Raw genomic sequence first — 26,819 nt, forward strand, 5'->3', positions numbered from 1 at the left:
CTTGTGCAAAAAAACTCTTAAAGCCGTCCATTTTTGCAACTTTATCTTCCACGTCTAGAAAATGCAAAATAATCCTATGAAATGCAAAATAATAGGCAATATAGACCATTTTTGCAACTTTACATATATTGTCAACATTATAGATGATCTCCTCATGATCACATACATTTGTTTTTGAAAATTCTGAAGTTATAGGTGAACTCCTCATTTCGAGGGCTTCAATTTGATATATTATTTATCAAAATTTTAAAATTTGACAATATCTAAAAAGAATTATACTGCGTATTATTTTGGATTTGATATGATTATTTTGCAAAATGAAGGGTATAGTTGCAAAAATGGATGAGTTTGAGAGTTTTTTGTGTACATAACCCTTTTTTACAACCACAAATTAATTAAAAATTAACTCTGGTTGTTATATAATTTTCTTTTAATTTGTATATTTTTATTTTTATTTTCAGAAAAACGATATAATTTTTTATTTATCAAAACCTAATCAATAGATATTACGATAATGCCAGTTACTAACATTGAAATCATGTTTTATTTAATAAGATTTTAAATACCTTAAACACAAGAGCTCACCTTTCTTTGTCTTAATCTCCTACCGGGTTAACATAACCAAGAAACTATATTAGTTGTCACACAAAAGTTTCTGCTTCATCTGAAACAAATATCTTTGCAATCCAACTGATGAAACCAAAGGAACTCAAAATGTAGCATCATCCAAACTTTTCTGAAGCAAAAGTGACAAGTAAAAAGCAGAATGACATTGGCTACATTTTATACTAAAGGTTAATATAGAAAGAAGGAAATAGAGAATCGTAATAACAAACAGCAACAAGTCAGACTATGTTTGATTCTTCAACATTGCTAATACAACAGCTCCAATGAACGAACAGAGGCTTGCCTGTGTATATAGTTCCTGACATAATAATCTTCAATATAGAGTTGGGTTTCTACACTGAGTCAACAACCGTTACATTGGTAATATAAAGCTCTTACTCTTGTCTCTTGCAGCGACAGTGAATGATAATCAATCAGTTCCTGCTCCATTGTGAAGCAACTCTTCTGGTATAGCAGATGGGTCTAAGTCCCAACAGTTTCCGGGCACACCACAAGTTTCTTCTTTAAGAAACCGAGATGGCACTTGATGCGAAAATCGCAGCATCTCTCTCCGCGGTATCCATTTCTTGCTCTCCTCCTTATCTCTCCTGCAATACACGGTTTTGTATCCATCTACTTTCACAAGCGGGGCGATGCAAACCCCAAACTGTTCAGAATATTCATCAAGGATCTCAACCATTTTGTATTGGTGCCTCACTTCATCTGGAGTTGAGTTGTTCCAGTTTGGTGACCAGTTCTTGTACACAGTCCAAATATCTCCGGTTTGGGGGAATATCCTAACACAACCGCCTCTTCCTGTTTTCTTGCCTTTTAAGAGATGGGAAAATATGTTAACATGATCAACTATGTCAGTATTTCGTATCCTGAAATGTCCACACGACTTTGTAAACCCATACTGCACCCATTTCATTGTACCAAACTCGATGTCAGTTTTGGAGCTCAAGTAGGCTATGTCAATCTTAAAAGGTTGAACAGATAGTACTTCCCGGACCATGCAATATAAGCGTGGCATACCATCATCTTCATCATAAATTGCCCATATTTGCCTAGCCTCGAAGCACTCCTCTAATCTATTTTTATCAAAGTCATGGAAGTCGGAGTCTGGAACTGTTATTGGCCCGTTTATTTTCCGAACAGGTGGATGACCAAAAGAAACATTTTTTCCTAATCTGGATACATCATCCCCCACCTTGGAGGACGCACTTACTTCATCAAGGGGAGTCGCGTCCTCTGTAGCTGTCGCAGCAGCTTCTGAAGCCAATCTCATAATCTCTAGTCTTTGCTTAATATCTGTTTTAGCTTTGTGAATCAGTATCTTCCGTGTATCCAATCCTGTTGTAGAAGACCACCGTCTCATTAAACCATAACTCTTCCCAGGATGTTTGAAGTCATGTTCCATCTTTGCATCCAAATTTGTTGCTTTCGATTCTGGATTTGATTTTGTAATGTTCTCAACAAATCCATTACCAGATGACCCTAAACCAACATTCCTCTTCTTCTCAGGTCTGCTGGCTTTAATCACTTAAGGATCAGCAGACCAGTTGGGTGGGCTTGGATATATCAGATCAGAGGCTGTTCCTTTCATCGAGCTTGTCCTGTTAGACCCATCTTTGACTTTTTTTCTTCCTTTACAGACTACTCCATTGTTGAGCTTATAAGGATATCCGTTGGATGCTGAAGACATTCGGTTTGACTCCAGATTCCCAGGAGATGTTCCCACATATGAGCTCCAGTCATATGACTCATTTGTAACATATTCATATCCATGTGCTGGATACTGACCTAAGAAATAAGTGGAATTGGTAGGCATGCGTGAAACAGCATCATAGCCATGACCTCCATAGCCATTACTTGTTGTATGAGATGGAGGCGCATACTGAAGTGATGCACTAACAGGAGCCGGCCCAGTCTCCACAGCAATAAATGCACCTCGGCAGTTCTTACATGACAACCTCTTATTCACATACTTCCGCAGATACTCATACTGAACCTTGCAATATGTGCATACAGTCCAGAAAGTATCAAGCCTTTTCTGAAGCTGGTGGACAACAATCGAATCCTAGGGGCGTGGGGGCATACTCTGTACTACTCTTCTGAACCACCATAGAGTCGATAAAGTTTTTTTCTTTTGTAATAAAAGGTGCTTTTCTTAAACTCACTTGACAGGAAACTCCAAGCTTCCGAAATGATCTGAAATGCTCTGTTAGCTCCAAGGCATTTGTTCTTGTCGGGATGGAGCAATACAGCCATCTTCTTATACTGTTTCTTCACTTCTCTTTTCCCACATAGTAATCAATTTCCCCACTGCGCCTACTCTGAGAAGCTATATAAACTTCATACGTAGTGAGCATTTGAGACAAACCCTCCAAGTCAGGAAACAGTGACTTCGCCCTCAACGCATAACTCCTTGCACCTGCAAAATCCTTTTCTGCAAATCTTCTCTCAGCGAACTGCTTCGCTTTAAGAGCATCTTGTGTGTATGCTTCCATCTAAAATCAGCTCTTCACCACCAACAGTTCTACAAAAGGAAACTAAGACCGTTCTCGCAAGCTAAATCTCACAAAGTTGTCCATTATCTGCAAACATCCACCAGCGTAAAATTATTATCTTCAGTCACTAAACAACATAACCCAATACACCAAAGAGCTCAAACACACAACATTATAACAAGAACCCAACCCACTCACTAAAAATCACATCTTTGCTCAACTCTGAATGCAAGATCACCCTCAAGCTTAAAACCCACTTCTCCAAGCTCCATTTCAGAAACATATACTACCTAAACATCAATCTCTACTACTAACTCAAGTAGATTTGGGTATCTAAAAGCATCGTCTTTGAAGTCAAAGACAGCTTAAAAATCTCTCCTTTCCGACGAAATTTCAGTTGTTACAGGTACATCCTCAAATATAAGCTAATAACTTCAACATAAGAATTAAAAGCTCTTAACTTTAAGATTCGCTAATTTCTAAACCTAAAAATAACCCACAAATCAAAAACAGTCAAATTCATCTTAAAAACATAGAGATACAAGAAGCGATCTTACTGGGTTTTTGCGTAGAAATGGTAACAATGCTGCAAATTCATCTTCCGGAGCTAAGATCAGATCAAGCTAAAACACTCGAGAAATTTATGGATCTAGCAAGTATACTACACTAAAATTAGGGTTTCTGATGAAGTGAAAGCTGATTCAACACTCTGTGATGCACACATCACGAATGAATTTGCCGGCGAAAAACTCGAGATTTTGCCCGGAGATCGGAAATCGAAAATTTAGGAGAAAATTAACGATAAATAAAAATACGATGCTAATTTGCTAATAGTACTACTTCTTGCTATCGTGCACTGTAATGACCAGTACGCATTTATATATTTTATATCTTTATATCTAAATTTTTATTTTACATAAACTAAATGTGATAATAATAATACATTAATCATTATGAAAAACATTATAGGAGGCAAAACTTGAAACATGAAAACATATTCTCCCGCCACTGCCCAAACAAATTTGCGCCAACAAAGTCTTTAAGGCATGTTGGATCAGTTATGGTTTTGTTATTGTTGAGTTATTGGTATGACACCACAAGCTTTTGGATTGTTGGTTTTTCTCAAATATTTGGCACAAGCTTCTGGATTCATGTCTCTATTGATACAAACTTTATTTCAACTTTCCATTTGAGCTTGTCATGTACCAAATATGATTCTTTATGTGTTGTTGATCTCCACAAACTCTACCTTAGCGTAAAAGATCTCACGTTCTTGGTAAAATACACTTGAGAGACATATCTTTACTTTGTTCCTATGATCTTTTTTTTTTTGGTAGGTCACGGGGAGAAAAGCTCTCCCCACAATTTATTAAGAAACTAAAAAACAAAAATCAAATTCGGATATGCTTTGGAAACGCAGTTTCTCAGTCATCATCCTCTACAAATGACGCCACAAAGGGTGGAGCAACATCTAACAAATGAAACCATAAAGGGAAAGAAAATGCATAGTTCGCTAACCCGTCCGCAAGACGGTTAGCTTCTCTATAAACATGAGTAACATGGACTAACCAGTCTCTTGATAAGAAGCCATGGCACAATCGCACCAGGAACGATAAAGGATGAGTATCACTAATCCCCCTCGTTAAAAAACCCACCACCAACTCTGAATCAACCTCCAACTCCACTCGCCTAAACCGCCTCTCCCAAGCAATATAAAGCCCGTAACAGACACCAATATTCAAGGCGAACCCACCGCACCAACGACCTTGACCATCACGCACAACTCCTCCTACTGTAGCCAATCCCGGATTTCCCCGTGAAGCGCCATCAGTGTTAAGCTTCATCCAATCTTCTTTCGGTCATTTCCAGGCCACCATTCTCTCCATTTGAGTATTCGATCTGCCCGTATAGCGATTCAGTTTGTGAGCTTGACTTACTTGAGAAGCGAAGTCCTTAACAAACTGAACTCTATCTCTACATTTACCAATCTCGCCAAAAACGTAGCCACACCGCCACTTCCAACTCCACCAAACCACAATGGAGAACAAGGTTGCCCATGAATACCCGACCTCATCATTCACCATTCCCAGATTCAAATATAACCAACCAAGAAGAGACCCATTGAAAAAATCATGTCTCCTGCGAACCGGCACTAACCTTCTCCAATGCAAGACTCGGGGTGAGTCTCACACGGGGATAGATATGGTGGCTTCACAAGCTGGCGATCGCTTCTCTCTTGTGAAGGAAAGATGGTCGAAGGTGGAAATCTGACACGCTAGCGGTCGCTTCTCTCGTGTGAGATCAAATCAGGGTTTTGATGGTGGATTGATGATCGCCACTCAAAAGTGTGAAAGCCTTTGTGATAAGATCACGAACCTTTGTCTCAAGGAATCCACACAAGAGACATTGATTCACACGTTTACTAAGTAAAGGAATCTACCTAACTTAAATAAACAAAAACAAAGCCTAAGCTTTAGAGAAAACTCTTTCTATTACTTTCAAATTTCGTGGTCCTTTACAATGAAACAAATGAGCTTTTTATAGCTCTTACATGACTAAGCTACATTAAAAGAAAATATTCTAAGTTAAATACAAATCAATCGATATAATAGAGAAAGCGTGATTGGTGGTGACGATGAGGAACAAATCGTGGGCATTGATGGAGCTTTATCTCTAGATGCATTCTCTGGATTAAATGGTGGATCAAGGATTTCGAGCAAGCAATACTCCTTAGCAATTAATGCTAATTTAATTACGTCGAATAACGAAAGTTTATTTCCTTTGAATTTCTCTTTGATTCCTTTTGATATTCCGGCCAAAGATGTTTTGCAAGCTTCTTCTTCATTTGGAGGGTTTGAAATCTCCAACATAAACGATCCAAGGTTGATGGATGATTCACTTTCCTTGCTTGGTTCGACGTGTAGTAGTTCAGGAAGTCCTTCAGCAAGTCTTTCAGGAAGTTCGTCAGAAAGTCCATCAATCAGTACATCAGCAAATGTGATGTCCGCATCATACTCTCCTTCTTGAGAAAGTTTTGTCCTCAAAACTAATTTCATTTTTTTTTTTTTTTTTAAATCACAGAACAAGAAAAAAAAAATTTAATCGAAGAAAACAAAACAGAAGCAAAAACGATTGATGATATAGGAGCTTTGAGCTCTGATACCAAATGATGCAAGACTCGGGGGTGAGTCTCACACGGGGATAGATATGGCGGCTTCACAAGCTGGCGATCGCTTCTCTTTTGTGAAGGAAAGATGGTCGAAGGTGGAAATCTGACACGCTGGCGGTCGCTTCTCTCGTGTGAGATCAAATGAGGGTTTTGATGGTGGATTGATGATCGCCACTCAAAAGTGTGAAAGCCTTTGTGATAAGATCACGAACCTTTGTCTCAAGGAATCCACACAAGAGACATTGATTCACACGTTTACTAAGTAAAGGAATCTACCTAACTTAGATAAACAAAAACAAAGCCTAAGCTTTAGAGAAAACTCTTTCTATTACTTTCAAATTTTCGAGGTCCTTTACAATGAAACAAATGAGCTTTTTATAACTCTTACATGACTAAGCTACATTAAAAGAAAATATTCTACAAATTACATACAAATCAATCGATATAATAGAGAAAGCGTGATTGGTGGTGATGATGAGGTACAAATCGTGGGCATTGATGGAGCTTTATGTCTAGATGCATTCTCTGGATTAAATGGTGGATCAAGGATTTCGAGCAAGCAATCCTCCTTAGCAATCAATGCTAATTTAATTACGTCGAATAAGGAAAGTTTATTTCCTTTGAATTTCTCTTTGATTCCTTTTGATATTTCGGCCAAAGATGTTTTGCAAGCTTCTTCTTCATTTGGAGGGTTTGAAATCTCCAACATAAACGATCCAAGGTTGATGGATGATTCACTTTCCTTGCTTGGTTCGACACGTAGTAGTTCAGGAAGTCCTTCGTTCAGCAAGTTCTTCAGGAAGTTCGTCAGAAAGTCCATCAACCAGTACATCAGCAAATGTGATGTCTGCATCATTCTCCAAATGCCCGCTATTGACGGACAATCCCTTCGCACATGCAAGATTGGTTCGTCCCCACCTTTGCAGACCTGACAAACACTTGACTCTCCAATATGACCTCGAACTCGTTCCACATTCGTCATGATAACCTGTTGAGTAACCAACCAAAGAAACGTTCTAACCCTTTCCGGAGCCATCACCTGCCACAGTCTAGCAAAAAAGGAAGACATATCTGTTCGGCACTCAGAATTTTCCATCAACATCTCATAAGCCGACGTAACCGTAAAAGCACCATCGGCAGAGTACCCCAAGATAACCTATCCCGCACGCCAGTCACGTTATCTAAAGCAATAGAGGCTAACTCCAACTGAGTATTATGAGAAACGTAGGGCAAAATTCTGTCAAGTCTCCAACCCATGCCATCCACCCATAGATTGTGAGCTCGCAACTCCTTATCTGTATTTGGTATCTCTAGAACTGCTCTTTCAGAGACTGATACGATAACCATTTATCCGCCCAAAAACGAATTTCTTGCCCATTACCAATCACCCATCTACTACCCCGAGTAGCCACTTCTCTTAACCCTGCCACGATGCTTCTCCAAGTTGACGAGCATGGCCTTTTTTTCTCCATCCAAGTTCGATCATGAATCTCTCCCACTTTATACTTTTTGCGCAAGATTCTAGCCCACAAACTCTGCCGATCATGAATAAGCCTCCAGCCAATTTTAGATACTAGAGCTTTGTTCATAAACTTTGACTTTTGAATGCCAAGACCCCCCTCTCTCTTTGGCAAACAAACTCTATCCCAAGCTACCAAATGCATCTTCTTTTTCTCTAACGAACTACCCCACAAGAAAGCTCTCGCCAGCTTATCTAATCCCTCCAACGTTGACTGTGGTAAAGAGAGAGTACTCATTGTGTGTATCAGAATAGAGGAGAGAACCGACTTGGTTAGAGTTAATCTCCCCGCAAAGCTTAAAGAACGGCCTTTCCAACCCGCTAGCCTTGAAGCCACTCTTTCAAGAACCTCTCCAAACGTATCTTTATTTATCCATCTTTCGAGAATAGGCATTCCAAGATACTTCCCCAACTCTCTTGTTGATTTAATCCCACTCTCATTACTAATCAACTTTTCCAAGTCTCATGAAACATTCTTTGAGAAAAATATCTTATATTTCTCCAAGCTCACTTTTTGTCCAGAAGCTACACAAAACGTTTCCAAGATTCTTCGTATAACCCTTATTTGAGAGACCGTTGCTTCTGCAAATAGAATTAGATCATCGACAAAACAAATATGTGAAATCTTCGGCCCTCCCTAAGACAGACCAATAGGCTTCCACTCTTTTGCAGCTACAGATCGATCGATCATGTGACAAAGTCGCTCAAGATAGAGAACAAATAAGTACGGAAACAATGGATCTCCCTGTCGAAGCCCACGTGACGGTTTAAAGCTAGCAGTCTTCTCTCCGTTCCAAAGGATACTCATAGACAGACCAGTGATGCATTGCAAAATCCATTGGACCCATCTCTCCTCCATACCCGCAGCCCGTATCGTATCCTCCAGGAAGTCCCACCGAATACGATCATATGCCTTCTTCAAATCCAGTTTCAAAAGCATCTACCCTTTTCTCCCTTGTTTCCTTCTCATCGAGTGAACAGCTTCTTGCACCACAATAATGTTGTCTAAACTGAGCCTCTCCGGGATGAAGCTAGATTGTGCTGGACCAATTAGCTTTCCAATAACTTGCTTTAAGAGTAACACTAACATCTTAGTAAGCATCTTAAAAAGAGCATTGCGCATCTTAGTATGTGCCAAACTTCAAGACTTGTAGAGTTTTGACGAGTGGAGTAGAAGACTTGGATTTTAGGATCCTCCAGACAGTAGAGACCTTCAAGTGTTCTTCCCATTATCAGCAGCTTCTTGGTTGCCTTATCATTTATACGAACACTATCAACATCAAACTCAATAGAGCACGGGTAGTCACTTGTGAGTTTTGAAACAGACAAAAGAGATTTAGCAATATCATGGCAAGCAAGAACTTCTTTTAAAGGTATTTTACCTGAAGAGGAAGCAATACTACCTGAACCAGTGTGAGTAATGGGCAAGAAGTTACCATCAACTACCATTATAAAATCAGAACCATGATAGGGTTGAGACTATTGCAAAACTTGGTGATTATTGGTAACATGAGCTGTAGCTGCTGAATCTGGAATCCACTTGTGGCCATGATGGTTTGTAACATTTGTAATGCGCATTGTACCAAGAGTCATTGGTAAGTCTTCGTATTGATAGTTGTTGTCAAACCTATGCCAACATTTCAGAGCATGGTGACCAGCTTTACCACAGATTTGACATACCACACTTGAGTTTTCCGACTGAGAAACAGATGAAGATAAAATTTGTTGATGAAAATCATGTCCTCTAGTCGAGAATGAACTCCTGCCACGGCTAGAGTTTGACCTTTCTTTTCCTATGTTGTTGCGAAATTAGCCATTGTCTGAGTGAGTGACATTGAAAGCAACATGAGGAGAGATAGATGCTTCAGTCACATAGCTTTGAAGACGGTCATCATAGCCTTTTAACTTAGAAGCAACTTCATCAAGAGAAAGACTTGGAGTAGAGTCAACAGAGTTTTCAATATTTGTTTTAATTGGCTCATACTCTCTTCCAAGACCATTCAAAGCAGAAAAGATTTTCATTTTCTCTGGAACATGGTTACCAATAGAGGCTAACTGATCAAATATATATTTCAGATCTTTGAGAAAAGTTTCCATGATGTTATGTTTCTTTTCCAGAGTTTGCAATCTTCTTTGCAGTTCAAACAAGCGAGAGGATGATACTCTATTAAAGTGATTAGCAAGAGTCATCCATACCTGATGAGAAGCGAAGCAGTTGACCACCACACTTAAGATATCTTCAGCAAACGAACCAAGTAACCAAGACTTAACAACTTGGTCTGGTTGGTGCCAAGTGTAAAACTCCTGAATTTGTTCTTCAAAGGTGACACTGTTGTGAGTAGCAGTCCGAGTTTGCGTCAGAGCAAAGATAGAACCAATGACAAAGCCGACCAGCCCTTGACCAGATAAAAAATTCTCGAACTAGCTCTTCCTTCTAGAGAATGTAGTTTTGTTGGTAAAGAGTAATGGTGAAACAGTTGGAAATATTGAGAACTGGGTGGAATTGTATAAGGTGCCATGGATCTTACTTCTATGAGATCTGATACCATGTTGACATTTCTAAACTAAGAATGGTTTATGCTCAAATGAGCTTATTAACATAGAAATCTAAAATTGGAAAATACAATAGTTCAATGAGCTTTATTGAAATATAAAGAAGAAAAAGAAGCTTTAGGTTTTGTCACCAAGAACACTTAGAAGAAAAATCCACCATTTTCAATGGAAGACAAAAATCCAATCAGATTTCCCATAAAAACCTAACTCTTCCTCAAGTCATTGAAGAGCTAAAAGAGCTCTGGGCTATGGTTTTACCAATCATAGCAATAATTTTTATATGTATTAGCGTTCTTGGTGAAATAAGAATGAAGCATAATTGTTGTAAATCAGTGACAAATCTAATATACTTCATTCTTTTTTCTCCAAGAATGCTAATATATATATAAACTCGTCAAACAATCTAAACTATTGTTTGTTAATTGAACTTCAAGCAAGCATTATGTATAAGTTTGACATGTTCACAAAACATGTTAAATTCATTTGGTGGTTGGTTGAGGAAGTTTTGCTCACCTATGTTCTTTCAAACAATTTCAACAACACATTTGATGGCACGTTGAATTAAATCTAAGATCATAATCTCGGTGATCAATCTACACTACGCAATAAGAACCACCATAGATGTATAACCATATATGTATTTAATATTAATCTTATTAATTCTGAATTTTGTTGCTTTCAACTCATTACCCCGATAGTATTTAGAAAGCGATGTTGTTTAAACATGAATTAATTGATTCAACATCAAAATTCTGGTAAATATTGGTTGGTAAATTGTTCAAAATCGTGGGTAGAAAATTAACAACATTTCTTCGTTTATAAACTAAATTGCACGTTTTTATTAGTATGTGTTTTATTTTACATAATATAGTTTGTCATACTTTTATTATATACACTATACATTATAACCGTAATTCCATACGAAGAAAACACATATTATAACCGTAAACCCAAATACATAATCTATTATTCAACTATACGAATTTCATTCAATATATAAATTTTATTAAAAAATTGTCAAAATCTAGTTATTAATATTAGAACTTATAAGATGAGGACCCAAATAAGGGTATTAGAAAGTGAAGATCACTTAAACTCTCTCATACACAATGATCGAGGCAGCCTTATCGAACCCTTTCTCCGACGTCGATGAAGCCATGGCTCGCCGGCGTCGGGATTTGTCTTCCCTTTACTACGTTGTTTCTCTCCCAACACATCCAAATCCTTTCTCGGCCCATGTCCCACGATCTCCCATGCCCACTCCTTGCGACGATTCCTATATATCTGAATTTCTTCAAGTTACAATCGTCTTCCTCTGCTATCAAACAACACCGTTTGATGCGGCTCAGCCCACTCCTGAAACAAGATCTTCTCCCTCTAAACCTTTTGTGATTCCTGTAAATCGTCCCTCTCAATGGCTCCCCTTGAAGTCAAGACCTGCATCTCACAACTCCTTTCTTTGGGATTCAATTCCCCCCACCTAGTGTTTTTCTTGGTTTCGTTTGGACCGGAGCTCTGCTTTGACGCCGGAGCCGATGAGGATTTCGACGACGGAATCTTCAACCCACTCCTCAGCTTTGGCAACGCTGACTCGACTAGCTCTATTACCAAGAAAACTCACCGTCGGCGTGCGGCCACCGTTGACGAATAAGGGAGGTAGCTTCCTAACCCTAATGTTGCTTTTCCTTATTTGGTTTGGGCCTAGCCCAAGAACTGTTTACCCTCCCTCCAATCCATTTTTCAAGTCCTCGAAGCCCATGAACAGTTTTTTTAGGTTAAGCCCACATCTTGTTTGGCCCAGGTTAGGTCTTTATTTCACTCTAGCAAACCCAAACGTTTTGATTTCTTTCTCGTCTTTGGAGAGTAGCTACCTTCCGAGATTAGTTGTGATGGTCATTGTTTGGTTTTGGTTTTCTCTCCCACAAAGTTTGGCAAATAGGTTAGCTCGTTGGTTTTATGTTACAAATCTGATCTCAAAAAGCTTTGGGCTAACTCCACTTTTGAAGTGTTTTAGAGTCTTGATGCCCATGATCCGTATTGTTATGTTTCTGTCAATTACAACCCCTATAGCACCCTTTAACTTTGTTTTGGCTGGTCGTGGACTCCACGCTAACAGAGTAACAGTTCTTTTAGGCTGTTTTGATAGATACTTTTGTCGAGGTCATTTGTTAATTTTGTTTCGAACCCTATTTGAGACTATCATCCCAAACCTTTGGCAATGTCCAAAAGAGTGAAGAAGAACGCCATTATGATCCCATCTCCACGGAGCGGTGGTTACCGAAGCTTCTTCAACTCTCTACCTCCTTACCCGCCAATTACCAAGCTCCTTCAAGGTATCTTCAAGTATACGGATAAGTTGCAAATCTGTGAAAGCTTGGCAAAGAGCGGCGTTATGATCTACCCTTTATTTTCTCCCGTGGAGCACCTTTTCAAAGGCTCATATGCATTGTTTGCAATAGCCGTTTATGACCACACGTTGGTCGAGGATTTCGCGAAGCCCGTCTTCATGGTCGAATCCGCCAAAGCCTCAACAGATTTTTCAAACCTTGTAAACTTTTTTAAAAGTGAACACCTCTTTGCAAAACTCATGAAGCCTCTATCTTCATTTTCTTGTACTATCTTAGTTCTAATTTGTATGAACTTCCCTTTTTTTAGGCTTAAGTGAATGAAAATTATTGTTTGAGAAAAAAAAAAAATAAGATGAGGACCCAAAAGCTCATAGTTCGTCATCTGTAACATGCTGCATTTTTCAGGCAAAGCAATCCGACTAAAATCAAGGAGATGTGGAGGGGAGAAGCTTCCGCCTGATACCAACGGTAAGAGCTCCACATGCGGTGTAGCGATGCAGAGTAGAAAAGGGAGATCTACGGCGAAGAACGAGAGAGACAAGTAGATAGATCTGAGACCGAAAATTGTGGCGGTTCCACGAGATCTTTGTCGATGGGGGAGGTATATTTGATCCGGCAAAGCGAAGCCAACGTCGAAGGTCTCTGTTTTCTATTCCCTACTATTTTCTCTCTTTCATGACTGAGCAAGGATCTCTTCAACAAAAACGAGATCGGCTCTCTTCCTCCTTCTCAAAACAACTCTACAGTGGCGGCATGGCAACAAATTTTGGATCACCATCTCGTTTGGCTGTCCTATTTCAGCGAGAATCTGCAGTTTTGGACGGCGGCTCGATCATGTTTTTTGATTGAGATTAGGGTTTTCAATCTTGGTTAGTTAAATTCGGTTTGTAAATTTGAGATGGCTTTAGTTTTGAGCTGCTTTGTTTATTGTATTGAAGTTTGTGGATTGGGTTTTTGCGATTTTGTATATGCTCTATCTAGAAATAGCCCATTAGACATTATATATAACAAAAAAAAAACATGAAAAACACTAGAAATCATACAATCAAATCCGCATACCTGAAACTTAAAAGACTGGCACATTCGCTAATAATGAAACATGCATCAATGGTCTCTCAAGAGTCATATTATTTGCATAAGTTGATTTGTCCCTGCAAATTCCAATACAAAGCCTTGTGGACTTAATTAAGATAATAGATGTGAAAATTCAAACACATGAATCTGTTTAAAAGACAAAATAAACGTGGCATTATATCAAACATCTTGTAATTTCATATACATAAATATCAAATTGATATTTCCCTCTCTTTGAGAACTGTCCTTACGAATTCGTTTCTAAATAACATGTTTTAGATCCTAACTGTTTGTGTTCTTATGTGATGGTTTTTTAGGGACCGGTAGGTACAACGTGACTCATTCTTGTGAGAATCCAAGTTTTGAACTATGATTTAAAGTCACAATATATGGTTACCATCTCAAATTTTATGTAGAGTGCAACTTTTTCTTGAATTGGCGTGTGTTTGGTCTTCTCGAACTTGCTTCTAACGCTATTTCAAACTTGGAAAATTTTGATTTTCACTCTTTATCATCTTGTTTGTTCAATGAGATTAGCCGTTTTGTTTGTATATTGGGTGTGTCCAATTATGCTCTTTTCTTATGTTATTGTTTATGAATAACTTGTTGAACATTTTACTTATCAATTCACTCCAATATATCCTAAAATTGGGATATGCTCAAATCACATCTAGATCTCATGATTCATATTTCTATACCATTCTTTCGATTTTGATCTTGTTTCTGTCTACACCTCCTGTAAAATATATTTTTTACACAAAATGTATTTAAAACCCATTATACAAAATAATAAACTCCAGTAAAGTGAAGAATTACAAGTAGAAGAAAAAAAAAAGACATCTCGTACAAAGTCAGAATTGAGAGAGCCCTAAACACAAGGAAAAAAACAAGAACAACAAGAAAAAGTCCACTTTGTTTGGTTTTAGACAAAAACAGTAACTTACTTTTTTGGTCAAACTCTGTAGAAAGAATCAATCTCCCTTGTAAATCTCACCCTCCTGTCACCATCTTCCCTCCGTCACTTTCCCAATTTAATTTATAATCAGAAACCCTACATATACACCTAGGTTTAGGGTTTCGCTTTTTCAGAGAAAAATAGTTTCTTTTTCTTCAAGTTAAAAAAAAAAAATTATTAATCTGGTACGCTACAGTGCACCGAAATCCCATAGATGTATAATACTCTGAGCCGTTGATGAAGCTGACGCAACCGCCACATGTCTATCATCGGCAACAATGGCGTCAACTTCTCCTACTCTCTCCCTAATACTGTACAGATACTCTCCTCTCTCTACCTCCCACACGCGCATTATACCACCTGCGCACATTAGCGCGTGCAGTCTATTAACACAACCCATTACTCTTCTCTGCGCCGCTCCACTAACACGGAACTCACACACCGTTTGTTGCGTGTTCACCCTTCGCACGCTAGCGTTTCCTCTACTGTCCAATCTAACGTACGCTTCGTCGTTGGCATCGAAGCCTGTCACTATTAGTCCTCTACGTTGCTCTTCGTCTTCTCCGATGATCACTCCTTGGTTTCTTAGATCGATCACCATGATTCTCCATCTCGTGCATGCTACCGCCGTCTCGTTACCGGAGATTCTGAGACGGCCAAGGGACGTTGTTAGCTCTGTTAACGTGTGCCATCCCATGACAGCTTCAGGGTCGGTGAGTGTACCACCGACGAATGTTGTCTCTTCGCTGTTACAGTCCCATATGTGAAAGGCACGACCTGGCACACCCGCGAAAAGACCGACCCACCAACGTCCACAGCCAGTGAAATCTACCAACGCACCGTCGTTAACTATATCTCCTGCGTAAGCCGTGCGTGTGTGACCAACACCGTCTATTTCCGCCACGTGGATGTCTCCGTCCATCGTAGCGAACGTGAGCCTTGAGTCGGAGATAACAATGCCTGAGACGGCTCGTGAGAATCTACCAAAGCGGTCACGTAGAGGTGGCCGTAAGGTCCTGACGTGGAGTCGGTTGTTTAAAAGAAAAAGCCGGACGGTTCCGTCGGCGAACCCTGCGGCTAAGTAGAGGTCTGAGAGGGTGAGACAACGGCAAGAGAGACTATCAGGCTCGTCCACATCAGACGGGTCAAATTGGAGAGTGAAGTAGGTGTGAGTACGCGTCCGGAAGTTTCTAGCCGTCCGATGACGGTAGATGAACTCGTCCCGCCACGTGTCGTGCATCAAATGTGTTCTTGCCCAAACTTGGCGAGATAGTAGTTGCCATAGATGGTCGGAGCGAGAGACAGCGTGCCACGTGGTGCAAACCTGCGATTAAGAAAAATTATTATAAGTTTTAACAAATATTATAATTAGTAGCTTAATTAATAAATGTATAAATAAGGGAGAGAGTAAAAAAAGACATAGAAAGAAGATAAGTAGGCCTGCAACGAAGCATGAAAGACTCTATATATAGGGACTAGGAAGATGGAAAGACAACGACAGACTCAGACACAAGCTCTGCGTAATATTTGTCTTACTCATCGAAACACACAACTCATTTTTATAAAAATCTATTTTATGACATATGTTCAATTGACGGGACTAATCAATCTCTGGAAGCTATAGATAGAGATATAACAACAGAAGCCCTAGTGTAAAAGGAATAATGAGAGGAAGCCCTAGTCCCATGTCAAAAGAACAAAAAACAAATCAATGTGACAATAATACAAAACAGATGATATGTTAATTTATTAGGACAGATGAGAAGACTTTAAATGAGTTAAGCTGAACATGAGATTCCGACTTTGCCAACAAGCGTGCCCTTCTCTCTTTCATTTCCAAGAAAGGATAGCTTTTAAGCCTTTGGTCTTGTTAAAAGTAGAGCTTCCCATAAATACACAAATATTACACTTATATATAGTAGATGTTTCTCTGTCTCTCTCATCCCTCTCCAACAATCCGTGGACCTACATTCTCTACATTTACGTTTATATTGTTATTTATTGTACATCTTTATTCCTCATTAAACGCAAAGTAATGTATTTGACTTCGTACTCTAGCTCTATAGTACAACCTAAAATCAAATATTTCGAATTCTATACGAAAAGAAAAGATATCTTGTCAAACCAAAGGTTTAATGTCTATTAGTCAGATAATCATTATAAAAAAAGAATAATCTAGGCACTAGGGCACGAAATGTAACATAAAATAGATTAGTACAACAAATAACATATGATGGAATGGCAAATCCTATTTATTATTATGCAAATTACCAATCACATCAATATGATATACTTCAAATAAGAAGGGAAAGAAAGTAGTTCAAATATTCCTGAGTTCTAAGATGACCAGATTCAGAATATCACTTTTGTATTTTAATGTGTGATATATCAAATGTAAGAACATAGTATATAATCTATAGACACCACTGCACGTGCTCTAAGAGACCCTTAACATTGGGTTCCATGTGCTTTTCGGCATATGTATGCCCATAATGTCGTCTCTTTTGACTGAAAAAAATTAAGGAAAGAAAAAAAAAAGATAAAAACCCACTTCAATGGAAAAGATGAATCGAGTCAGGAAAAAAGATAATTCCATGATCAATTTCAAAGTAAAAAACAACAATGAAAACTCTAGACTTATAGCCTTAATTCTCTGACAAAAGTGTTATGCTGTAACTACACTGCAGTTTCTTAAAATTTTAGGGCAAATTTGAAAATTCAATTAATTAGAAAATATTATGGGATTTAATAATGATTTAGAATTATCATGTATACATAGAGAAGTGAGATAAAATAAGAGAATGAGAAGTTGTCAGAAGCTCTGCATGCATTACTCAGTGGATCATAATATTGGCAGAGAAAAAAATAACAAAAGCAGGACGCAAAAAATGTACATATGTACTTATATACTATTCCTCGTTACTATATATGAGAAAAATCTTCAGCATAATATATATATGTATTATTTGTTTTTTTATGAACAAAAGAAAAAACAGCTATTTTCATATATAACATAGGATTATTAAAAAGAATAATATGAATGCCTGATATAATACATGGATCATATATCTGTTGATGAATAGAGTTTTCATGTATGTAGAAAATAACCTAATGTGGTAATATAGGACTAACATTGGCAAGGCAAAAAGACAGGACCTTACTTAGGTTTCTTTTCATTCTCTTTTTAGATGTTGTTAAATGTGCAACGACATTTTCTAGTTTTATGAGTCTGTCGTGAGAGGTCACTTTCTATTATTATAATTTTAAAACAATTAGCAGATAAATACCGTTATAATTATAATTCTAAAAAATATTAAATCTATTGGGCATTGGACTAAAGACTGTGCCTAATGTCTATCAACCAATATTTGGAGACAAGAAAGTGTTTAATTTGATTATTATTGTAAGAACTTTTGAGTCAAAAAGTGGATTTCTTGATCTTAAAAAAGGGCTTTCTACATGCCAAGAAAGGAAGATTTAAAGCCAATAAAATAAAATAAAACCTTGATTTTGTGCCCTAAGGGATCCAATTCATAATATAATATTAATATTAGAGTTACTATGCCCAAATGTTGTACAAAGATTACACAAACGAGATGGGGTTGTATGGTCTCCTTAGAGGATCCAAAAATAGACATTAAAAGGTATCAAAAGTAGACGAGAGAACAATGAAAAAGAAATAAACTTATTGGGTAAAAATGGAAGACAAAAAGTTTCTAAATACATAAAAGAAAAACAAAGTCCCCAAACTATATGATATGTGAAAGAGACATCAAATTAATGTCGTCTTGTTAGACATAAAAGTTGGACTTGGACCCATCATAGAAACACAGAAAGGGCGGTTACCTTTCCAAAGGTCAGTTTTTTTTTTTTTTTGTCTCTTCAGAATCCCAACCTTACAAACTAATATCACATTCAATCGAATTGAAGTAACATCATCACTTAATTATGATCTAAAGAGTAAGAATTCGTTATACCAAAAAGAATTAGAACGGCAGAATCAAATCTAAGCTTAGAAACAACTAAAGTACAAGACACTTGAAACAAGCAGTACATTTGACTAGACCAAGATTGTGTCCCTCCACTTAAGTTATTATAGACCCACGACTACTTTGACTTTGTTTTGTCTGCATAAGATCTATGTCTCACTATTTTCAAGTTCAAATATAAGCTAATAAACGAATTCAGATAGTGTAACGAAAATATTACTTTACTACCTGAAGTACATATATATATAGAGAGACACGAGATAATTGATGTGTCTCGACCGTTACAAAACTAAAAGAAGGTATTCAAAGAACGTTAGAACTGACCCGAAAAACGTTGGCAAGAGCCGGAGCTGCGGCGAGGAGGCCGGCGGATGTGGAAGCGTTAACGGCAACTTGAACGGCGAGAGATTCAAGAAAAGGCTCCGGCCAAACATCGTTGGCTCCGCGGCGAGGGCGGGATGGAGATGGGGCCTCGAAAACGCCGCCGCTTCCACCGGCTCCGTTGTCGGAAGAAGAGGAGGAGGTAGACATGAGACGAGAGGGGTTATAAGAGGAACAGGGGAAGAAGAAGAAGCGGAGAGAGGAGAAAGAATGGTGGGGGAGAGAGGAAACAAAGGACAAAAAGTGTAGATAAAGACATACTTCTCCGAGGTGGGGGACCCAGGTTGTGAAGGTATGTTTTTTTCCTATTTTTATTTTCTTTTGTCAAGATTTGTTATTATTTGTTTTTGTTTATTCTTAATAGATGCAGATTTGTTTGTGAAATAGCTTCAATTTTATATTTTTTAGGAAAAGTATTGGTTCAGTATGGTGACATATTTCAAAATTTCTTTCTTTTGATATGCAGATTTTGAATTATAATGGCAATATAACAGCTATATTATTATAAATCACTAGATTTATATTTTGACGATTTTTTATATTTAAAATAGTGTTATATATCATTAAGAATTCAACAATATATTTGCTAAGTTTATTTCCTTCCGCGAACATTAGTAAATTTTTTGTATATGGTAAACTATTGGCTAAACACAAATATTTGTAGATCGATCCATTTTAAAAATGAGAAATAAAATAATATGTATACGCAAAAAATTTGTCAGAGAGATCAAACTCGTAGCACCAAATCTCGACTTTCATACCAGTAGTAAAAACTTTTAAAGCATAGTTTAACATATTTTTTTTTCCCAACATACTATTGTCATTATAAGTAAATAATTTTTGGAAATCTGGTTAAGCATATTCTTATCATTACAATCCTCAAACCTAGAATTCGCCATATTCTGTCATCACAAAACTTAACCCTACTTTTTCTCATATTGCAGCTATCACGATCCTCAAAACCACGGTTCATCGTGAACTTTAGTCCAAACTCATCACAAACCAACACATGAGCATGCGATGCTTTTAAGTTTATTCCTCAATCTAAATATAGAAATATTTACATTTTCTGAAAATTATTCATATATATAGTGCTTTTATATAATTACAATTAACATTTTTGATTAGTATTTTTTAGTTAAAACATTTTTATTCTTTTTTAATTAAAAATAATTAACGAAATAATGATGAATCACGTTATTAAGAGAGAAAAAAAAATAAAGCCACATTATTAACGTCACTAAGAGGAACATTTTGGTTTTCCTCCCAGACATTGTTCATCTTGGGAAAAAAAAATGTCTTCTCTTTTACTAGGTGTTTATCCGAAAACGAAGAAAACCTATTTCTCGTGGCTATTCTCTCTTTCTCTCGTCTCTTCCGCCCGAAACTTTTAACGTCGTTGTCATCGAGTCACATTTCGTCTCAACTCAACTTGTTTCGATATGTGTCAAATCTTTATTTCGATTTTTCCGACAATAATCAGACATCTAAGTTCAATAGCAAGTGATTCCCATGATTAAAACCATTTTCTAAAACCACTGTTATGATATTGATGGTTTTTATCGACGCTTATTACGGCTGATTTTTGCCGTCGATTTACATATGGTGGCTGATTTGTTATTTCTATTCGATTTGATGGCTGAGTTATTGTATGCTTTAGGACTGATTTATGATTTATTAATGCATATGTGGTTGAGTTTGTTTTGTGTTGTGGCTTGGTTACTGTATGTTTTATGACTGATTTATGATTTATCAATGCATATGTGGCTAGGTTTGTTTTATGTTGTGGATGAGTTATTGTATGTTTGACTGAGTTATGATTTATCAATGCATCTGTGGCTAAATTTGTTTTATGTTGTGGCTGAGTTAATGTATGGTTATGGCTGATTTATGGTTTATTAGATGGCTAAGGTTATTTCTGAAGAACAAGCAAAGGATTACCCTCTAAGAATTTACGCAGAAGGAGAGTCTAATCTAGAGAATAAACTCATTAATCACAATATCAAGATGACATATTTCTATGGGATTTAGAGAATTAGTATGATAAGATGTGTGGGATCAAATGAAGGAGGCACCTATTGGAATAATTACTAAGTTATCGAATAGTCAATTCGTGTGGTCTCGTAAGACTGTACATTTTCTATTAAGTAGACAGTTAATAATACTTTTGAAGGAGATTTGGTGTCTCGTTGGTTAATGCTATAAAGATGTTGAGGCCTATTGGAAAGTCGTACACCATCAGTGGTATGGTTTTCATGTTACAGGCTTGGGCATATGATTCAGTCAAATGCTTTGGAGAGCGATATAGGAACGTAGTCAATAAGGATGAAATATCGTTGCTTAGATGGGGTGGAAACCGTACACGTACAACAATGGAATTTGATGTAGGTCAAATTGCTCTAAGTTTACTCCCTCAAATAAGAGATCGTCGTTAGTACTTAAGGGTAAAATTCCACAAAACTCTTTTGTTCACACAATAGGCTAAAGTATCAAAATCAAGCTAGATAGATGATAAGAAAATAAAAAGAAAGCAAGTAAGTAGATAGTGGATTGTGAAGTTGTAAGACAAGATAATAAAAACGTTAGGTTTAGGGTATTCTCAGGAAATAGATGATAAGAGATATAGAAATAGCTAGGATGTTATCGAATCGTTCTTAAACTCAAACCCTAATTACAGAATAAGCGGTGGTTCGCCGTGCTACTCAATATGCCTAGGGCTAAAGATTCCCAGCGGTCGCTTGGCAAATCCCTATATTAAGACATGCATGATAAACGAGTTTGATAAGTTCACCTAAATAGATAGGCCGATTCTTATTTCACATCTATAAACTTGGCTCATCAAATAGTATTTCTGGTAACATATACCTTTTTGGGCATACCTATTATTTAAGATTAAGTTCTAATTAGTTACTCTAGAACTAGCATTAAGAATAACCAAAGATGAAAAATCCTACATATATCCTAGCAGGTGAACAATCTACTAAATCATCTAAATCCCTAATGAGAAACCCTAACCCTAACAAGTAGACTACTCATACATGATGGATGAAACAAACAACATTTATGAATGAGAAAGCATAAACAAAATCAATAAGAAGAAAGAGTTAGAAAATATCTCTTCGGTATTATTGAAATCTCTGATAAAACTCAGAAAAATGAATCCAATGTATAAATAGCTTATAAAATGCTTTAGAACAAGTTAGGTGGCTAAAAACTTGTTAGGTCACAACAATGACCTTAAAACTATATATATATATATATATATATATATATATAACCTAAAAACGTGTAGGTTACATTATTAGGGCGCAACTGGTGTCGATCGACACCAAGAGTGTGTCGATCGACACTCTCGACTTGATCTGAAACTAAATTCGTCATTTGGCTTAGTTTCTTTAGCATTTGCTCCAAATTGTCTCCTTAACTCCATTCTTGTCCCAATCCAAAGAATACCTTAAAAGACTCTAAAAGGACTCTAAAACCTATATTTAAATCATAGTTAATGTTGGTGTCGGATCCCGCATCATGGGCTCGGATCCGGCCAAAGATTGCTACGTGGGTAAAAGAAGCCCATAAGAGAAAGGCCCATAAACGTCCTCGAGGTGAGAGTATGGATGAGGTGTTGAGTTGCGAAGTGAATACATCATCGAAGTCAAGACTACCCGGATTGAAGAGGCCGAATGGGCCGAAAGGTGAAGTCAAGAAAAGCTCGGAGTGGATTCAAGTTCCAACGTTCAAATAGTTAATTCGAAGGCTAGAAACGGACACATTTAAGATAGAATGATTGTGAGTAAATAGGTATTAAATGTATTCTTTGGGTATAAATTGTGGGTCAAAGACCATGTAAAGACAGACGCATTTCTTGGTGCAAATTAGCTATACACACTCTTTTACAATACTCATAGTTTTCTCTATAGTCACTTGTCTATTTTCTAGTATATTTGTCCTCAAGAATAATCCTTCCCACTAAATAAATAAATACTTGAGTGTGCGAATCCGACATCCACAGTTAAAAACAGTAAAAATAGGGTTATATCAGAATCGACCATTGCTAAAGATATCTAAGTGCATGGTGAGATAAGGTTTTGGCTGTGTTGTGATAGTTACTGATTGAGTTATGATTTGAAATGGCTGATTTATGGTTTGTGATGGCTGATTTATATTTTATGATGGATGATTTATGGTTTGTGATGGCTAAGTTATATTAGTGATGGTTTAGTTTTGATTTATTGATATTTGAGTTATATTTTAGTGATGGCTTAGTTATGGTTTAGTGATGGTTGAGTTATGGTTTAGTGATGTCTAAGTTATAATTATTGATGATAGAGTTTAAACTAACTAATGTGTTTTATTTTGTTATAGTTGCGTGTGAGTAAAATGGTTATGAAGGATGATGTAAGAGAGTTATTTCATACGTGGCCAAATCAAGTAGAAGACCCAACACTTGATCACTTGATCGAAAACATACATGAGAATAAGTTTGTTAAAGGTTATAGGGATGTGAAGAGAAATGAGAAGAAGAACAAACATGTAAATGGTAAAGTAGCGGTTGAGTCTGAATCTCACGCAAAGAAGCAGAAAGTCTCCCACAGTGAGGGTGGTGAATATTATGAAGGACATGCACAAAGGAAGAAGAAGAAAGAAAGAAGCAAAGGTAGTGATTTGTGAACAAAAGTGAGGCTGGTGAATCTGGTGAAGGAGATGCACAAAAGATGAAGAAGAAGAAGAAAGAAGCTAAGGTAAGTTATATGGTCTATGGTGAGTTTATATTTTATGTAATGTTTGGCTAGCTTGTTAGTGTTTGTTTTTTTGTATGTATTGCATGGTGTTAGTGAGGAGGATGATGTTCTCGAAGATGTGTTGGTTAGAGCAGTCGTGGATATGGTGTCCAAATTAACTTCAAGTTTTAACACTGTTGATACAAGCATTAGAGAAATGTCTTCAAATCTAGAGAAGGTGATTGGAGATAGAGTGGAAGCGAAGATGGATGCAAAGTTGGAAAGCGGATTTGGATATATTGATAGTGAGTTCAAACAGAAGAAAGAGCATTTGAATGTCATGGCCATGGGGGTAGAGCAAACTGACCAAAAAGCTAATGATTACGAGAACTCAGAATTCAAAATTACAGATCTACTCAGTATTTAGAAGCAGCGAGATCAGCTACTATGACAACAACAACAACAAAAAACACCAAAAGGTTCAAGAAAACCTCGACAAAACTACTATGTTACTAGTCCTCCTCATGTAAGCTAATAGTGCAACACATATGTTTGAATTATAAATACATTGCGGCTGATTAATAATTTTCTTATTTACTTACGGCTGAGTTATCATTATCTTATGACTGAGTTATCATAATGTTTATACAGGCGAAGGATATTGTCGATGTAGTAGAGAAGGATAATGGTATTGATGAGGTCAATAAGAATATGGATAAAAAATTTGTGAAGGCCATTGATGGGGTCAATAAGAATATGGATAAAGAATTTGTTAAGGCCATTGATGAAAAACGATGGTGATATTGGTTTCATTGAGAAGTCTCTTGGTTATAGGAAATTACGCCCTACGACGAGGAGAAATAACAAAGAGAATGAAGAGGTAAAGAAGAAATCCGTCAAAGAGCAAATCATCAAAGAGCCAACCGTGAAAGGTAAGAGAGGTAGAAAACCTGTAGAGGCGAAAAAGTTGACCATATAACTACATCCTGCTCTTGTTATTAATGAGAAGGGAGAAGCTGATGAAACAAAATTACCTGCTCTTAATGTGAAGAGAGAGTGTTGTTGTCTCCAAAAAAGCTGAGGAAGTCACTGACAATGATGGTTAGAAGGAAGGTGACAGTGACGTATGAGATGTCACATACCAGTTTATCGGTGAAAACGGAAGCACGTTCCCTGAGTCTGATGATGATGAGGATTGATATAATCGAAGCTTTAAAGACGCAGAGTATTAAGCTGTCTACGGATGGTAGTGCATTGAATCCACTCTTTAATCTCTCAACACGGGTTTTTCCTAATACTGGAGACAACAGACTGAAGTGCATGAGGAAGAATTGTGTGCCTTCAGCTGGAATATATGATCCTCTATCACCGGCTGATACAGCCAAATTGTAGAAACTTAAGGATTACTTATCCCCATTCTAGTATGACCCTTTATACCTTATTAAGTTGTTAATTACAACTTGTTAACATTATTTCTGTATATTAACTTGTGTTTATTTGTTAGGAATCTCCCATTGGGCAGGGCAACAAACGATGTTGATTTCTACAGGGTTATCATCTCCGAAAGAAAGCACTGACCAACCAGAGAATATGGATGGTTGTTCGATAGTGTAAGTATTACATTAGCAGAGTTATTAGTGTGTTTTGTCAGAGTTTTACTACATTATGGCTGAGTTATTGGTGTGTTATGCTACATTATGGCTGAGTTATTAGTGTGTTTTGTCTAAGTTATGTTATATTGTGTCTGGGTTATTATTTTGTTTTGTCTGAGTTTTTTTTTTGTACAACATGTGGCTGCGTTATATAGAGTCCTCAGGAATAGGTACAAGCGAAATCTCTGCCCATTCCACAACAAACGCATTGCATTTCTAGACACGTGATTCGTGTCTTTTTGGGTTAGAGAGTATGTACAGTGCAAAATATAAAAGAAGATGTTTAAATTCAAAGACACCCCGTATGAAAAGATAGTTAATGGTTTGCTTCCAGATAATCAACAGACAAATATGAAGTGAATAGAAGATGTGAATCACTTGTATTTGATTCCCCAAACCAGAGGCGATCACTAGGTGGCACTACACATGGACCAGATTAAGGGGCACATTGATTGCTATGATATCATTGTGGGATAAGTTACAAGAAACTGAATAGAATTGATTAGAATGTTGTAGGCCGTTTACGAGAATGATTCCAGCAATGATGAACGTGCTAATTCCTACTACAATCGGTGAACATAGGTTTGAGCAGTTTACATTCAAAAGGAGTAGTGTCTCCAGGGTCCCTCAAAACGTACAAGTTGGAGCTGCGGCGTGTACTCGTGTTAATTTTTTGAATGTCTAACGCTTGGTATAACTTTCAATGACATATGTGATTTCAACCTATACAGGTTAAGATGGCAGCATATATCTACAATAAGGCACCTAATCTGCTTGGACAGTTTAGGATTTTGACTTGGGATAATTATATTAACTTTTGAATCGTATTTTTTTCAACAATCCATAAGACCAATGAATTTTGTTTTCTTTATAATGGTTTGATTTCAAACTAATTTTCATATCTTGGCATTTTCAGATAATTAAATTGGAATTTTACATTACAATTATTCTTCTCATAGAATCAAAATGATAAATCTATATTAAATATGTTACTATATTCCAAACTTTTTTGGTTTAGTTTTATGGACTTACTATATTGTGCATAACTCAAATTAAATTAAGACATTTTCACTTGGGATCACTATATTAATTTTTGAACCGTATTTTTTTCAACAAACTATAAGGCCAATGAATTTTGTTTTCTTGTAATGGTTTGATTTTAAACTAATTTTCATATCTTGGCCTTTTTAGATAATTTTATATTAGAACTATTCTTCTCATAAAATCCAAATGATAAATCTAAATTAAATATATTGCAAATCTTCCGAACTTTTGTTTGGTTTAGTTTTATAGACTTGCTATATTATGCATAACTCAAATTACATTTAAAAACTCCATTTGTCAA

At 37.0% G+C, this 26,819-nt stretch overlaps 3 protein-coding genes and 2 pseudogenes across 5 annotated transcripts; 2 read left to right on the forward strand and 3 right to left on the reverse strand.

The window, feature by feature from the left end:
- Window positions 1-885: 885 nt before the first annotated feature.
- Window positions 886-3,922, reverse strand: AT5G35753 (DnaJ heat shock amino-terminal domain protein (DUF3444)). The gene is made up of 4 exons (NM_001344115.1): window positions 3,674-3,922; window positions 2,787-3,203; window positions 2,260-2,665; window positions 886-2,148 (listed from the first exon to the last, which is right to left on the reverse strand). The coding sequence occupies exons 3-4, from the start codon at window positions 2,435-2,437 to the stop codon at window positions 1,037-1,039; spliced, it is 1,290 nt and encodes a 429-aa protein (NP_001318677.1). The 5' UTR covers window positions 2,438-2,665; window positions 2,787-3,203; window positions 3,674-3,922; the 3' UTR covers window positions 886-1,036.
- A 626-nt stretch (window positions 3,923-4,548) lies between these two features.
- Window positions 4,549-10,353, reverse strand: AT5G35756 (annotated as a pseudogene; the record flags this gene model as incomplete). The annotated part of the gene is made up of 1 exon: window positions 4,549-10,353.
- A 2,222-nt stretch (window positions 10,354-12,575) lies between these two features.
- On the forward strand, window positions 12,576-13,556 carry AT5G35760 (Beta-galactosidase related protein; the record flags this gene model as incomplete). Its single annotated transcript, NM_122967.2, has 2 exons — window positions 12,576-12,969; window positions 13,111-13,556. The coding sequence occupies 2 exons, from the start codon at window positions 12,576-12,578 to the stop codon at window positions 13,248-13,250; spliced, it is 534 nt and encodes a 177-aa protein (NP_198425.1). The 3' UTR covers window positions 13,251-13,556.
- A 997-nt stretch (window positions 13,557-14,553) lies between these two features.
- Window positions 14,554-19,335, reverse strand: SAP (Transducin/WD40 repeat-like superfamily protein). Its single transcript, NM_122968.2, has 2 exons — window positions 19,048-19,335; window positions 14,554-16,058 (listed from the first exon to the last, which is right to left on the reverse strand). The coding sequence occupies exons 1-2, from the start codon at window positions 19,252-19,254 to the stop codon at window positions 14,925-14,927; spliced, it is 1,341 nt and encodes a 446-aa protein (NP_198426.1). The 5' UTR covers window positions 19,255-19,335; the 3' UTR covers window positions 14,554-14,924.
- A 4,146-nt stretch (window positions 19,336-23,481) lies between these two features.
- AT5G35775 lies at window positions 23,482-26,238 on the forward strand (annotated as a pseudogene; the record flags this gene model as incomplete). The annotated part of the gene is made up of 1 exon: window positions 23,482-26,238.
- Window positions 26,239-26,819: the final 581 nt, after the last annotated feature.

This window comes from Arabidopsis thaliana, chromosome 5 (genome assembly GCF_000001735.4).
Source record: "Arabidopsis thaliana chromosome 5, partial sequence".
Lineage (NCBI taxonomy): Eukaryota > Viridiplantae > Streptophyta > Magnoliopsida > Brassicales > Brassicaceae > Arabidopsis > Arabidopsis thaliana.

Excerpts from the sequence above, each read along its gene's own strand:
- SAP (NM_122968.2), bottom strand. The coding sequence starts at position 19,254 with ATGTCTACCTCCTCCTCTTCTTCCGACAACGGAGCCGGTGGAAGCGGC. Across the intron at positions 16,059-19,047 it reads CTCTTGCCAACGTTTTTCGG|GTTTGCACCACGTGGCACGC; the intron begins GTCAGTTCTAAC and ends TCTTAATCGCAG.
- AT5G35753 (NM_001344115.1), bottom strand. The coding sequence starts at position 2,437 with ATGCCTACCAATTCCACTTATTTCTTAGGTCAGTATCCAGCACATGGA. Across the intron at positions 2,149-2,259 it reads GCTCAACAATGGAGTAGTCT|TGATTAAAGCCAGCAGACCT; the intron begins GTAAAGGAAGAA and ends CTGATCCTTAAG.